Below are 12,899 nucleotides of genomic sequence, written 5' to 3' on the forward strand. Positions count from 1 at the left end.
CGTGTCTGCAGAAACCTCTTTGCACCAGGCTACACCGAGACCCATTACAGCCAGACTGGCCAAGCCCAGACCACCCCCCTGACCCACACGGTGAGTGCAGAGCATGTTCCCTTTCACAGCTGCAGGGGAGACCAGGCAGGGGGCTCAGAGACATGAGGGAGGCTCTTCCTCCAGAGCCTTTCTTTGAGTGCACAGGTTCCCACAGCTTTAAGATGAAGGGGAGGGCAGTTCGGCTTTCTGACCTGGGAGGTTCCTGTGAGAAAGCTGCTCCATCCCCCAAAAATGGTAAAAACATCTTGCTGTTTTGCTGAGCTCTGCTATGAGAGCCAAGGTCAGCTGCCAGCATTGCTCCCCTCTCTCTGGGTGCTGGGGAATCATTTTTTCCTCACGCTGCTCATCCTCTTGCTTTTAGTTTTGCCACTGGGCGCTCCATGCTGGGGACCTTCCCAGCCTTTGGAAAAACAAGCCCCTGTGAGCTGGCTGCTGTTCAGTAAAAGTCCCATAAATTTCCCATCTCACACAGGCCTTGGCTGGCTCTCTGCTGCAGCAGCACAAAGATGTGCATTGGTCGCGAAGCAAAAATAAGAGATAAAATCCCCATGAGATCATCTTTCCTAACGCTGCCCTGGGGTGAGGGGAAGGGATATGATGAATATGTTGGCGTTTCTGCCCCAAAGCCTCCTTGTCCCTGCCAGAGGCTGTCTTTGTCTCGCTGGGAGCCCCAAGACAGGGACTTACTTCCCCATTGCCCATGGTGTCACCTTCTCTGGGGCTGAAGTCACGTCCTTTGGGGCCTGACCCAGGGCCAGCAGCCATCGATAGGCAGCTCCTGTTACAGGCAGAAAGCTTTGGGTCGGCCTTAGTGCTGCAGCCATTTGAGTTGCTTCCTTGGGGATTCAAAGCTCTCAGTTTTTACTGGCAACAAGGAGCTGTTTGATGCTCTGGCACAGGCCACGCATGGCAGCTGAAAGGCCAAATTTCGATGCAGAGTCACAGAGATTTAGTGACGACAGTCAGCTGCCAAATGCAGCGGAAAGAGAACAATTACTGGAGTGTTGGCGGCGCCCGCACGGGACTCAGCGATGCCTAAATATAGCTCGTGTCCATCCCCAAAGCTCCATTGCCAACCCTGCCTCCCTCTGCCTTCCAGGACCACTGCTTCTACCACGGGGTCGTGCGGGGCCGGGAGCACTCCAGCGTCACGCTCAGCACGTGCCGAGGGCTGCGGTGAGTGCCTGGTGGTGCCGGAGCTGCGGGAATGCCTCTGCCCTGCTCCCTGCTGTGCTGCCACCCGAGCTCTGCTCCCCAGCAGCCTGGCTGCCCTGTTTCTCTCTGTGTAGATAAAACTGTTCTTGAAGGCCACCGAGCCAACAGACCTGGGCATTAAAAGGCGCATGCTGGGGAAAATGCAGAAATTGGGATGTCATTAGTACCAGCTCCTGGCCCCTTCCCCCTGTGTGCTGGCAACGTGGGCTGCTGCAATCACTGAGTTTAACTCAAGAGTCCACTGGAGCAAACAGCTCCTGTTAGTTACTCAGGGCTGCATCTTTTACAGGCAGGGACAGGGCTCACCACGTCCCAGCTCAATATTCTACAGTAATGCAGAAACCAGCTCCTTCTCCCAGTTTCTCACAGCTGGCAAGTTTGTGTTTTGGGGCAAAATCTTCCCAAGTCTGAATTTCCTCCTGGGTTGTCAGCTCGGCTGTCTGCTTTCTCCCTGGGTGGTGCCAGTGTTGTGTGTGTGTTGTGCATCTGAAACCTTTGCTTTGGGAGTGATGGAGTCTGTGGCAGGAAAAGAGGGTTTTTTATCCTCAGCCAGGAGTAAATGAAGTGGTTCCTTGCGACCAAGGAGCTGCATTCATTTACACCAGCTCAGAGTTTGTTTCCAAAACATCACACAGGTTTTATTGACATTAGTGGTCATCTGCTCTGGAGCGCTGATTGGAAGCTGGGCTGATGGGACTGGCTCCAGCCAGGAAACAGCCTGGGCCAAAGCAAACCTGAGACATCTTCAGGGAATGTAGCACGGGCCAAAGAGTCCAGTGAGATAAACAGGACAGTGCAGCCACCTGTGGCTTGCAATAAATAATCCAAAAGCAAAAGCAGTCACAGGTGTGCTGTGCTTCTGTCAGCCTGTGTTTTCCTAGGCTCTGCTTTCCAGCTGCAGAGGGACAGAGATGTTCAGTGTGCCCAAGCAGCAGGGTTCCTGCATCCCTGAGTTGTCAGTCTCTGCTGGCAATTCTTTGACATTGTTAGAAAACTTCTGGGGAGGCACATGAGCTGAGCACACGTGGCTGTTCTCACTCTGAGCCTGCACAGGGAGGTGTGCTGCCCATCGAGCCACACATCTTCTAGAGGGCATCAAACACAGGTTTCCAGCTCTCCTGGCTGTAACACGCTTATTGAAAAAACCATAACCATCTGTCTATGTGCACTTGCCTGAGGAAACTCTGGTTTTTCTGTTGACAAATAAAGTCTTCACATTTATCAGATCAGTTCTGTTAGAGGCAAATTTCTCTTATTGGTTGAAAAGCTTCCACTGCCCCTAAAGAAAAAGCTGTATATTAAAAAAATTGGTACTTCTCAGGTTAGCACATGCTCCAACAGTCTCTTAATGTCTGAGGCCCACTGAATACATTTTAGTATATGGAAGCCCAGGGATTTCCCCTCTGAACTCAAAATATTCCTATCCTTTTTATTAATGAACTGACTGGCCTGGTAAAGATAAGTGTCTTACCAGGGTCAATTGGGAATTCAGCAGCAGAAGGATTTGTCTCCAGTTGCTGTGATAGTAATTAACTTTCCCTTTTATTGCTTCCCGTTTCAACAGAGGACTTATCGTACTGAGCAGCAATTCCAGCTATATTTTGGAGCCAGCCCCCAACAGCCCAAACCAGCACTGGATTTACAGGGTGGACAACCTGAGATTGCAGAGAGGAGCCTGTGGCTACCAGGACACTGGGGATGCAGCTGAAGACTGGCTCAGGGACTTCACAACTGGGATGAAACCACCACGCCAGAGGGTGAGGGGCCTCAGCCTGGGTCCATGCACGATGCTCCAAATTGCCCATCTCTTCCCAGCCCGTGAAGCCTGCCATTCTCTGGGAACATAACTCAGAAAGTGAAGTGAAGGAGAATATTTAAGAGGGTTTGTGGCAAGCTGGTTGCGAAATAGCAGCTCCAGCAGGGAAATAAATGAACGCTGGGGACTGTTGTGGGCTGTAGCTGCTCCTGCACAAATCTCTGCATCCAATGGGTGAACAAACAGGTGGGCTGAGGACAGGCACGTGGGCACTTGCTGTAGCTAAACTGATTTGTGATACTTGGTTGCTCTAAGTCAATCACATCTGGAGGTCCCTGTGTGTGATGGGGTGGGGTGAATGGCTAGTGAGAAACGAACTGGGAAAAATGACCTGTACATATGTTTTTTGAAGAGTTTCTTGGGGTATATTGGAGAACAACCTGTGTTGCTGCTCCTGCAGGTGAAAAGGGAAACTCTGCAGGCTACGAAGTACGTGGAGCTCTTGCTTGTAGCTGATTATGCAGAGGTAAGGAATGGGATCATGTTTATACCAGTGGAGCACCATCCCACCTGCAGCATCTCCCAGGGCAGGGAGGGCAGCTGGAGCTCAGCAGGTTTCCTCTTGCCACTCCAGTGCTCCCACCCTGACCAGCAGACAGGAAGAGCTGTGTCTTGGTCACTTTTGTCCTAGCAGCCATGACCCCTCTGCCACCACCATCAGCCACTGTTGGCCAGGGGAGAGATGCAGGATGTGATTTGGAAGAGGGAGGAGGGTCAGTTCTGGCCTCCCAAGGCAGCAATAGTTGGTCCTAGTTATTGGTGGGAGAGACTGCCTTCAGCACAGAGGAACTTGGGGGTTTCCAGGCATGATGTGCTTCTAACTCTGCAGCACACTTAATCTCTAGAGAAGATAACCATGATTATGCTCTGCTCTGAGCTGGTAGCAGATACATAAATAGACATTTTTAAGGCTCCAGATCACATAATAGGTCTGGAAGAAGTTGAGTGAAGTCAGCAGTCCCTCCCCCATCCCCAGCCTGGATGGCGTGCCAGACACCCTTACTGACAGTGCAAACCACACACTGTTTTGCTGATTGTTAAATCTCCAGCACAGACGAGAGTCAGGCTGGTCCTATCCATAATTTACAACTTGAAACTCCAGTAGGGAAAGCCACGTAGTGCTCTGGGCTATAATTCATTCTGAACAAAACTAAAGAGGCAGAACCTATTTTGCTTTCTCTATGAGGCAGCAGGACACGAGGGAACCTGAGAAAACACAGGAACTGCCATATGTTGTTCAGCATTTTTGATTAGATAGGCTGGGGCAGACAGCCTCACGTTGTTGTCATTAACTGCCCTTACTTTGCTGTGTCCCTCATTGGAAGAAAAGTCCCAGGTTTTGTCATCTGTTAACCAAAAATCTAAACATTTTGCCAATGTAGTCCTTTGAATCAAGCAGTTTGCTAAAATTAACTCATTAATTGCCAGGTGGTTTAAACAGACAAATTGGTTGGATGAGTGAGATTTGATGAGCCCTACAGCAGCCTTGACCTCAAAGATGAAGTCATGTTACCACACATTTTACCTGGCACCTTTTTCAGCTCTTTGTCAGCCCCTGGCTCTGGGAGCACTGATAAGTTTGGGTTGCTCCACTGTGTTACTGCCACTGCTTGAGTAACATCCCTGCAGTGGGGTGCCGGGGATGAATTCTATATATACATGTACAGGTGGGATTTTAGTCAGATGTACAATGAAGGGAGACTTTCAGGCCTCACTTCATAGTTACCTTCTTGTTCTCAGAGTAATGTGACTTGTCTGAACACATTTCAGTTCTTTCTAGTTGCCTTTGTGCTGCTTGACATGTTCATTTTGTTCAGTTTCAGAAGCATCACTTCAGCATTGAAGCAACAAGGCTTAAATTAGTGGAGACTGCTAATTATGTGGATAAGGTGAGACTGGGTGTGTGTGAAATGAGGAAAGCAAGGCCCAGATCATGAAATGTGAGAATTAATTGTGACAGAGGAAGACTGGCTTCTTGGGAGAGAGAATAATGTTTTGGCAGTTCCAATGACTTGGGGAGTGGAGAGCAGCTGCCAAACAACTGTGTTGCTGAACATCAAGAGTGGGGTGGGGGAATCTCCATTCCTTACCTTGGAGCCAACATGAGCATCTTGTGTTTTACTACATCTCTGTATTATATCTGTTACCTAAGTAATGCTTTTTGACAAGGGCCTAATGTATTCATTTGAAATGGTAGAAAACCTGGGAAGTAGAGCTGGAAGGAGCCTCCAGAGGTCATTCTTGCAGTGCTACCCAGTGCTGATGAAGTAAACTTTTCTACTTTTCAGATTTACTCCCTTCATACTCCCCTTCTCCTCTTAAACTCCTTCCACCACTCCCTCCATGATGCTGCCCATAAATACTTCTCCTGTTTGTACTTGATGTGGGCAGCAGACTATTTCCTTCCTTTTTTTCAGGAATTTTGACATATCTGAAGATAAAACATGATGTCAGTCTCCAGTCTTTGTTTCTCTATATTATGTCTGTCATTCACTGAAAAATGAAAGTTCAATGTCTCTGTTACAGTCAAGTTTAGGTTTGTGGGTGTTTGCACATTTCTCTCTGCAGAGCTATGGCTCTAAGTTGCAATGCATTTCCAGAGGGATCATCTTCTCTGGACATATGGATTTCTAGTAGCAATTAGCAGGGTATATATTCAAGATTTAAAACACAGTAAAATAAATTTGTGGTGCTTATTTTATGATCTCTTTTCTTGTCTCTATCTTAGTTTTACCGATCCATGAATATCCGGATTGCCTTGGTGGGGCTGGAGATCTGGAGTAACTGGAATAAATGTGATGTAACTGAGAACCCCTACTCCACCCTGAAGTCCTTTCTGGCTTGGAGTAGCAAAGAGAGGGTGCACAGAAAACACGATAATGCCCAACTAATCACGTAAGTTGATTTCTCCTGTTTCTGACAAGTGGGTTGAGTGTGTGGAAAATCACTTTGTAAGATCATATTGTTCTAAGATTCAGAATGGTAGATTTATGTAGAGGCTTCTCAGCTAGCATTCAGTTCCAGCACCCAGAACACAACCTTTTTAGGAAGGGTGGAGGTCCTGGGCTGTGCAGGGGTCTCAATACATGTGCTTCAAAGTGCATCACTATTATTGTGTATCACAAGCAGCTGTACATGATCTGGCACAGCTACATGGACAGTTTCAAGAAAATCCAAACCATAAGCAAGACCTGTAAAGGGGAGCTCAGCCCTTTGTGGAAGGCATTCATTCCTAGCTCATCCTGCTGAGACACAGGGTCTCAGTGCTGGGAGCTGATGGCCTGTGACTGATGGCTGATGGCCCACTGATCTCATTAGCAATGCAGATGTCATTGAAATAAAAAAAATTGCAGCAACTCTCAGATCTCATTACCTCTTCCATGGTAATTCATCCACCAGGACATAGTGGTGAGTCAGAGGACCTGTAGGGCTCAAATGCAGAGATACAATGCCTTTTCTCTTGCTTTGTTTGGTTGAGGTTTTTTTCCCTTTAACATTACTGTATTTCATCTTCACCCGGCCATGTCCTGAGCACAATATCAAGGCCTTCCATTTCAGATCTTCTGTCAGGGATGGTGCAGAATTCCAGTTCACCAGACAGGAGCCGAGCATGGCTGCACCTCAAAGGTGTTACCCAGTACTCTGTCAAGTGCCTGAATGCCAAGCTGGCAAATATCAGACTTAGGGTAAATTAAGTATTCACAAACAGTACTCAACCAAGGATCCAGAAACAGCCTTTTCTGTGCTTGTTGCAAAGCTCAGCAGGAGCACTTTTTGGCACCAGACCATTATAAAAAATAGGATCGTCTGGCTGGCCCATAAAACAAAGCAACAGTCCAAGAAAAACAGATCTTAAGGCTTTGTAGCTCTGCTGTGATGTCCTGTGCTTGAAGATACTACTCAAGAAAATGTGTCCCCCTGACACTGTTTCTATCTGTGAAGCTGTGCACTGCAGGGTGTATTTCTCTGCCTGCCTTCTCAAGTGCCTCAGTGCCATTTCATGGTCTTTCTGGGTTGATTTTAGGGGTGTGCCCTTCAAAGGTACCACAGTAGGCTTGGCTCCCGTGATGGCCATGTGCTCTGATTTCCAGTCAGGAGGAGTAAACATGGTAAGTAATTGCTAATACCTAATATAAAGTTTCTTGCCAGCAGTGAATACATAGATAGATGCCTCCAAAAGCCCAGGAAGAAAATATTTCCTGTGAAGTTCTCCAGCTCACCTGCTTATAGGCAGGAGTACCTTCAGTAGATATTTTCTACATGTAGTAATGAGCAGTGCCACTTACCCCACTGACACAGAGGTGCACAGGACAGGCATAGGTAAAATGCTGACGTGCCTCTTTGCCCTTGCACAGGATCACTCTGATAATGCCATTGGTGTTGCTGCTACCCTTGCCCATGAGATGGGACACAATTTTGGCATGAATCACGACTCAGCTGGCTGCTGTACTACCCCTGCAGCAGATGGAGGCTGCATCATGGCTTCTGCAACTGGGTGAGTTCATCTTACATGGTCTCACGGAGAAATGCAAAGGGCTTTGTTACAAGAGCCTTGGTGGGGTAACAACTAGAAATGCAGACTGAAGGTGAGTCTGTTGCTGCCTGTTGGAGGCAGTGTGTTTATAGAGAAAATACTGCTGGGCAAACCCTGGATCGTGGGTCAGTAGCAATTTGCTAAATTCACAATGAACTGATTCCTGCCTGAGCAGGCTTTAGGCCTGAGCTTGGCCTTAGATAATGTAGGCACCTGGCAGCATTTAGAAGTGGAGCTCTAGACTCTGGTAAAAAGGAAAATTTTCCTATTCTCTTTTCTTAAGAATGCTCCTTGGTTTCAGTGAGCCGGTGTTTAAAAGGGAAGAAATAGTCAGCTTTGAGAGAAAGGGAAGTAAGAGTGACTCTAGAAACCCACAGGGGATTTAATAGCTCATTTTGGAAGAGGAAACAACATATTTCAGTCACGAAAAGTGTGAGACAAACCCATTCACTTAAAGCCATATTCCACTTTTCTTCAAGTCTTCCTCCTTAGGGTTTAGAAGGTTTGAACAGTTTTTTTTTTCCCATAGATATCTTTTATGTGCATGGTTTTGTCTAAATAAGAAAAAACATTTATGTCAGAAGTGAAAATGTAGTGGCACACAAGTAGAGCACACAGCATGCACACACACATCCATGGTCATACACAGAGTGCAAGATTCTGGCGATGCAGTAACAGAAATTAATAATTAGTGTGACAGAAAATATTCACGATCTTCAAAATGAGGCTGTAGAATTATTAAATTAAAGGAAAAATTAAATGTTATTTTTAGCAGTTAGGTTCAAGCATTTATTCACAGGCTGAGTGCTGGATTCCAAGGCTTGTTCAAGCAGTTAGAAATAAGCCACAGCACCAGTACTGAGCAGGTAAGGACAGCCATGCTTGCCAAAAGTCAAATCTATCTCAACATATTTTGGTTCTGTAAAGTTTATATTTTCAGGCCATTATGTTTCTAGACAGTCTTGCAGTGCAGTCTCACCTTGTCTTCAAGTGTAATTTGGGAATGTGAAATCGCCATCTGCTTTGGCACAACTCCATAGATTTTGGGAAGAGACCTGTGTCCTTTGGCATTTGTCAGGATTTGCATGTGCTCATTTCTGGTTCTCTAAATCATGGCCCAGATCTGTCTTGATGTTTTTCTCCGCTGTCTGTATTCAGGCACCCATTCCCCAAGGTGTTCAACCAGTGCAACAGAAGAGAGCTGGAGAATTATCTGCAGTCTGGTGGAGGCATGTGTCTCTCCAATATGCCAGATACCAAGAAAATGTATGGTGGAAAAAAATGTGGAAATGGCTACTTGGAAGACGGGGAGGAGTGTGACTGTGGAGAGGTGGAGGTAACAATTGTTCAGATCCAACCATTTGGGTTTTAGTGGGACACAATGTTTTTATTATGTATTTTGCAAATACAGTTATATGATCTGTAATCAGGTTTTCTTTGTGCAGGAGATACACGTACCTTCCCTGCATATAAATGTAAAGCAAGGTTCAATATCATGTCTAACTTCACAGTGTGTAGTACAATGCATCCCAGAACTCAGAGATGGTGTAATCCAGGGCTGAACAGAGGTGATGAAAATTTCCTTTAAAAAAGAGAAGAAAAAGTGATTTTAGATCACAGATCACTAAGGTTGGAAAAGACCTCCAAGATCATTGAGTCCAACCTTTGACTGATTACCACCCTGTCAACTAGACCAGAGCACTGAGTGCCGTGTCCCGTAGTTTCTTGAACACTTCCAGGGATGGTGACTCCACCACCCCCCTGGGCAGCCCATTCCAATACTTAATAGCCTTTTCTGAGAAGAAATTTTCCCTGATGTCCAGGAAGAATTCTTCCAGATGTTACAGTTTCATATATAAGTTCCCTTTATCTACAGCTCCATTCCTGATAATTCATTGTGTATGAGAACAATTAGTGTCAGCCTCACATCTGCCCTGTAACCTCTGCTGCATCTCCCTGTCTTCCAGGAGTGCAACAACCCCTGCTGCGATGCCAGCACCTGCTCCCTGAAGCCAGGTGCTGAATGTGCCCACGGCAGCTGCTGTCATCAGTGCAAGGTGGGAGCTCTGGGTTTTCCTAAGAGGAGAGAGAATAACGGGGGTGGAAGTGTGAGGCTGAAAACTGGAGGGGAAAGAGGAGTAAACAGCCAAATAGAGTTTAGCTCCTACCTGGTTTGATCTTTTAGGTACAACAGCTACCAGTGCAGTCAAACTGGTGGGGTTCCTTTCTTCTGGCTGATTAATTTAATTTGCTCCTGTGATAATTTAAGATGAGCAATGAATGCTGCTGGAATGAAGTCACTCTGCCTCTTTCAAACACTTAGGGATGGGGTTAATCAGAGTTAATATTTCTGTCCTTTGGCTCTAGAAGAAATCTAGACAGAGCTCTTGGAGCAAACACTTCCTCTGGGGTGTAGGCTGGATGCTGTCTTGGCTCCAAACCCTCTTTTCTGAGGTGCAGTTGAATTCCTTTAGCTTAGGTGCTTGCTGAAGAAATGCTGGCAAAGAGAATTATATATCTGTGACCACTATCATTTTAAGTCTCAGCTTCCCTTGTAGAGGCTGGTTAAAATATGTTTCTGATTTTGGAGCCAAAGATCTCAAGCTTTGACAACAAATTAATTCAAAAATGGAACATAGGCAATCATTTCTCTATTAGTCTCATCTTTGTTTGCACATTGATTGCTTGCTCTTACTGACCTATCCTAAGCATGTGGAAAACCACCTGGAGTCATTCCTTTCACAAAAGACTTGGAACAACCTCCTAGATGAAATTGTGTATGCCCTTTGTTCTCCATGTGCATGGTGGACAGGAGAAGAATGAACTGAATAAACTCATGAGCAAGGGAGACATACGTTATGCATTAGGAAAATGTCTCCAGGAGAAATGACAGGCAAACACTGGAACAAACTTCCCAAACAAGGAGGGCTTTGAGAACAGATTACACGAACATCTGTCAGAAATGGTTCAGGTAAATTGGATCCTACCCAAGGGTAGAGCGAGATGGATCAGTGTCCCCATGAGATCCAGCAGCATCTGTGAATGATCTCATTGCTGCTTGGGGAGGGGATCCAGTCATTAATTTGATTCTACATAGTTCACCCAGTTAATGAAATTATGGTTATATGAGTCACTGCTGACCTCAAAAAACCTAAGACAAGGAGGATAAAGTGACACGCAAGATTCTGTCTTATCTACAGGGAGACATTGCGCAGGCATGAAACCACAAAGGAGCCAAGCAAAATTCATTTTTTCCCCCCATTGTCTCTTTTTAGCTGATGTCTCCAGGAACTCTCTGCAGGGAAGTGTCAGGACCCTGTGACCTCCCAGAATACTGCACTGGCGAGTCACCGTTTTGCCCCCCCAACTCTTACCAGATTGATGGGGCTCCCTGCGACAGAGGAAGGGCCTATTGCTACAGTGGCATGTGCCTCACATACAGGGACCAGTGTGTGCAGCTGTGGGGGCCAGGTAAGGCAACAGGCAGCATTATGTGGCATCCTGCTATTGTTCACCCTGTGCAAGGCAGTAGTACCTCCCATACCCGTTATCAGTGGCAAAGTCTGAGGAGCCTTTTCTCCTGCCTTACTCGCTTGGAGGAGGCAGCAAAAATTTCCCATGCTCAAAGCATTCCAGAAAAAGAACAACTGAGTGGTTGGCCTGGGGTGAGATGGGCTGCCAGGCTCCACAGGAATCAGCCACGAGTCTCTTCCTTGCAGGAGCGTGGCCAGCACCAGATGCCTGCTTTGAGAAGGTTAATGCTGCTGGAGACATCTATGGGAACTGTGGGAAGGACATCTACGGGAACTACAGGAAGTGTGAGACCAGGTACAAAACAGAGTGGCAGCCAAGACTTGCTCATTGGAGAACATGTTTTTATATATTACAAAATTATGGGCCAGTAGATAAAACTGATTCATGCACTGGTTTCACTCCTTCCCTCTGCCTTCTGGGAATCCAGCTGCATCCTTATTGAACTTAGAGCCCTTAAAACTGAAGCTTTCAGTTCACCATTTTCCTGCCTTTTGCATTTTCAAACATCTAGTTGATATTTTCTTTTCAAAGCAACAGAAGAGGGGATTTTTAAAACTGTAAATGAAATGTAGCTTTCTATCTGAGACAAAAATTTCTCAGTCTTAACTGTGATATTGTTGAGGTTATCATGGGGACATCACCCCCCATCCATGGGGACCGTGAGATGGTACCATCAGTTCTCATCAGACACTGTTGCTTGGGCTATTTCTTGGGCAGTGTCTGCTCATCGAACAATGACTCAACACTGCTGCTTTAATTTACATGTAGAGCCAATGCCTGCAAAACATCCAGCAGGCCAGAAATAATCACTTTAGCCTTTCCTTTGAAATCAGAGATGCCAAATGTGGGAAGATCCAGTGCCAGAGCTATGCTTCCAAGCCCGTGCAGTCCAATGCAGTGGCCATAGACACGACTGTCAACACGCAGATGTGCCGAGGGACCCACGTGTACAGACCTGACAGTGAGGAAAAGGAGATGCTGGATCCCGGCTTGGTGTTGACGGGAACGAAATGTGGGAGCCATCATGTAGGTACACTTCTGCCTGAAATGGCTTGGGGGAGGTTTCAGCGTATCACTTTTCCATCCAGAATGTGCTTTTTGGTTATCGAGCTTTCTTATGTCCAATGCCTTTGTAGGAGATTTTTATATTTGTTAGAAAAATAATTTCTTAGAGGCTTCAGAGAAAAGAAAACACACCACAGGCCTTATGTCCTTGCCAGATGAAATCCAGAGCCAGTGCTACATTTGGGATTTGCTAGTTGGTTGAAGTTGTTTTGCTTAGAAGTAAGACACACAATTGGAAATCAAGACATGTGAGAGCTCCTTCAGAGACTTGCCACAGCTAAGCCAAGTTATTGACAGCAGAGCACCCACTCCTCTGATGCACATTAGGTGGGATTTAGGGATTAACTGTTTGCTTGGGAACCAGGTTAACTTCATGGCCTGTTGTTCTGCCCAGAGAATTAGCTGTATTTCCAAGGTGCCTGCGACCCCACGAATCACAAAATAACACAAGGCAGTAATGTGGTACATAGCTCAAAGAGCTAACACGGAGTTTCTGGATCCTTTCTCTGCAGGTTTGCTTTGAGGGTCGCTGCCAGAACACATCCATCATCTTTGATTTTGAAAGTTGTAGCAAGAAGTGCCATGGGCATGGAGTAAGTGTCTTCCTTTTCATCTCCATTTCAGGCTGAAGCAGGATGGGCTTCTGTGGGCAGTCGTTCAGCTCAGTTCTGATACCGTGCTTAG

The 12,899-nt window shown here is 46.3% G+C and overlaps 1 protein-coding gene across 1 annotated transcript in view; it reads left to right on the forward strand.

Annotated features, from left to right (window-relative positions):
• Window positions 1–12,899, forward strand: part of ADAM19 (ADAM metallopeptidase domain 19) — a 33,683-nt gene that overhangs the window by 13,102 nt on the left and 7,682 nt on the right. The window contains exons 4-17 of the mRNA XM_064671927.1: window positions 12–90; window positions 1,151–1,227; window positions 2,831–3,023; window positions 3,483–3,548; window positions 4,900–4,971; window positions 5,811–5,977; window positions 7,107–7,191; window positions 7,438–7,577; window positions 8,775–8,952; window positions 9,584–9,673; window positions 10,892–11,087; window positions 11,336–11,444; window positions 11,984–12,176; window positions 12,728–12,808. Coding sequence (XP_064527997.1) covers window positions 12–90; window positions 1,151–1,227; window positions 2,831–3,023; window positions 3,483–3,548; window positions 4,900–4,971; window positions 5,811–5,977; window positions 7,107–7,191; window positions 7,438–7,577; window positions 8,775–8,952; window positions 9,584–9,673; window positions 10,892–11,087; window positions 11,336–11,444; window positions 11,984–12,176; window positions 12,728–12,808 — 1,726 coding nt within the window. The remainder of the gene's footprint in view (window positions 1–11; window positions 91–1,150; window positions 1,228–2,830; window positions 3,024–3,482; window positions 3,549–4,899; window positions 4,972–5,810; window positions 5,978–7,106; window positions 7,192–7,437; window positions 7,578–8,774; window positions 8,953–9,583; window positions 9,674–10,891; window positions 11,088–11,335; window positions 11,445–11,983; window positions 12,177–12,727; window positions 12,809–12,899) is intronic.

This window comes from Pseudopipra pipra, chromosome 15 (assembly GCF_036250125.1).
Source record: "Pseudopipra pipra isolate bDixPip1 chromosome 15, bDixPip1.hap1, whole genome shotgun sequence".
Taxonomy (NCBI): domain Eukaryota; kingdom Metazoa; phylum Chordata; class Aves; order Passeriformes; family Pipridae; genus Pseudopipra; species Pseudopipra pipra.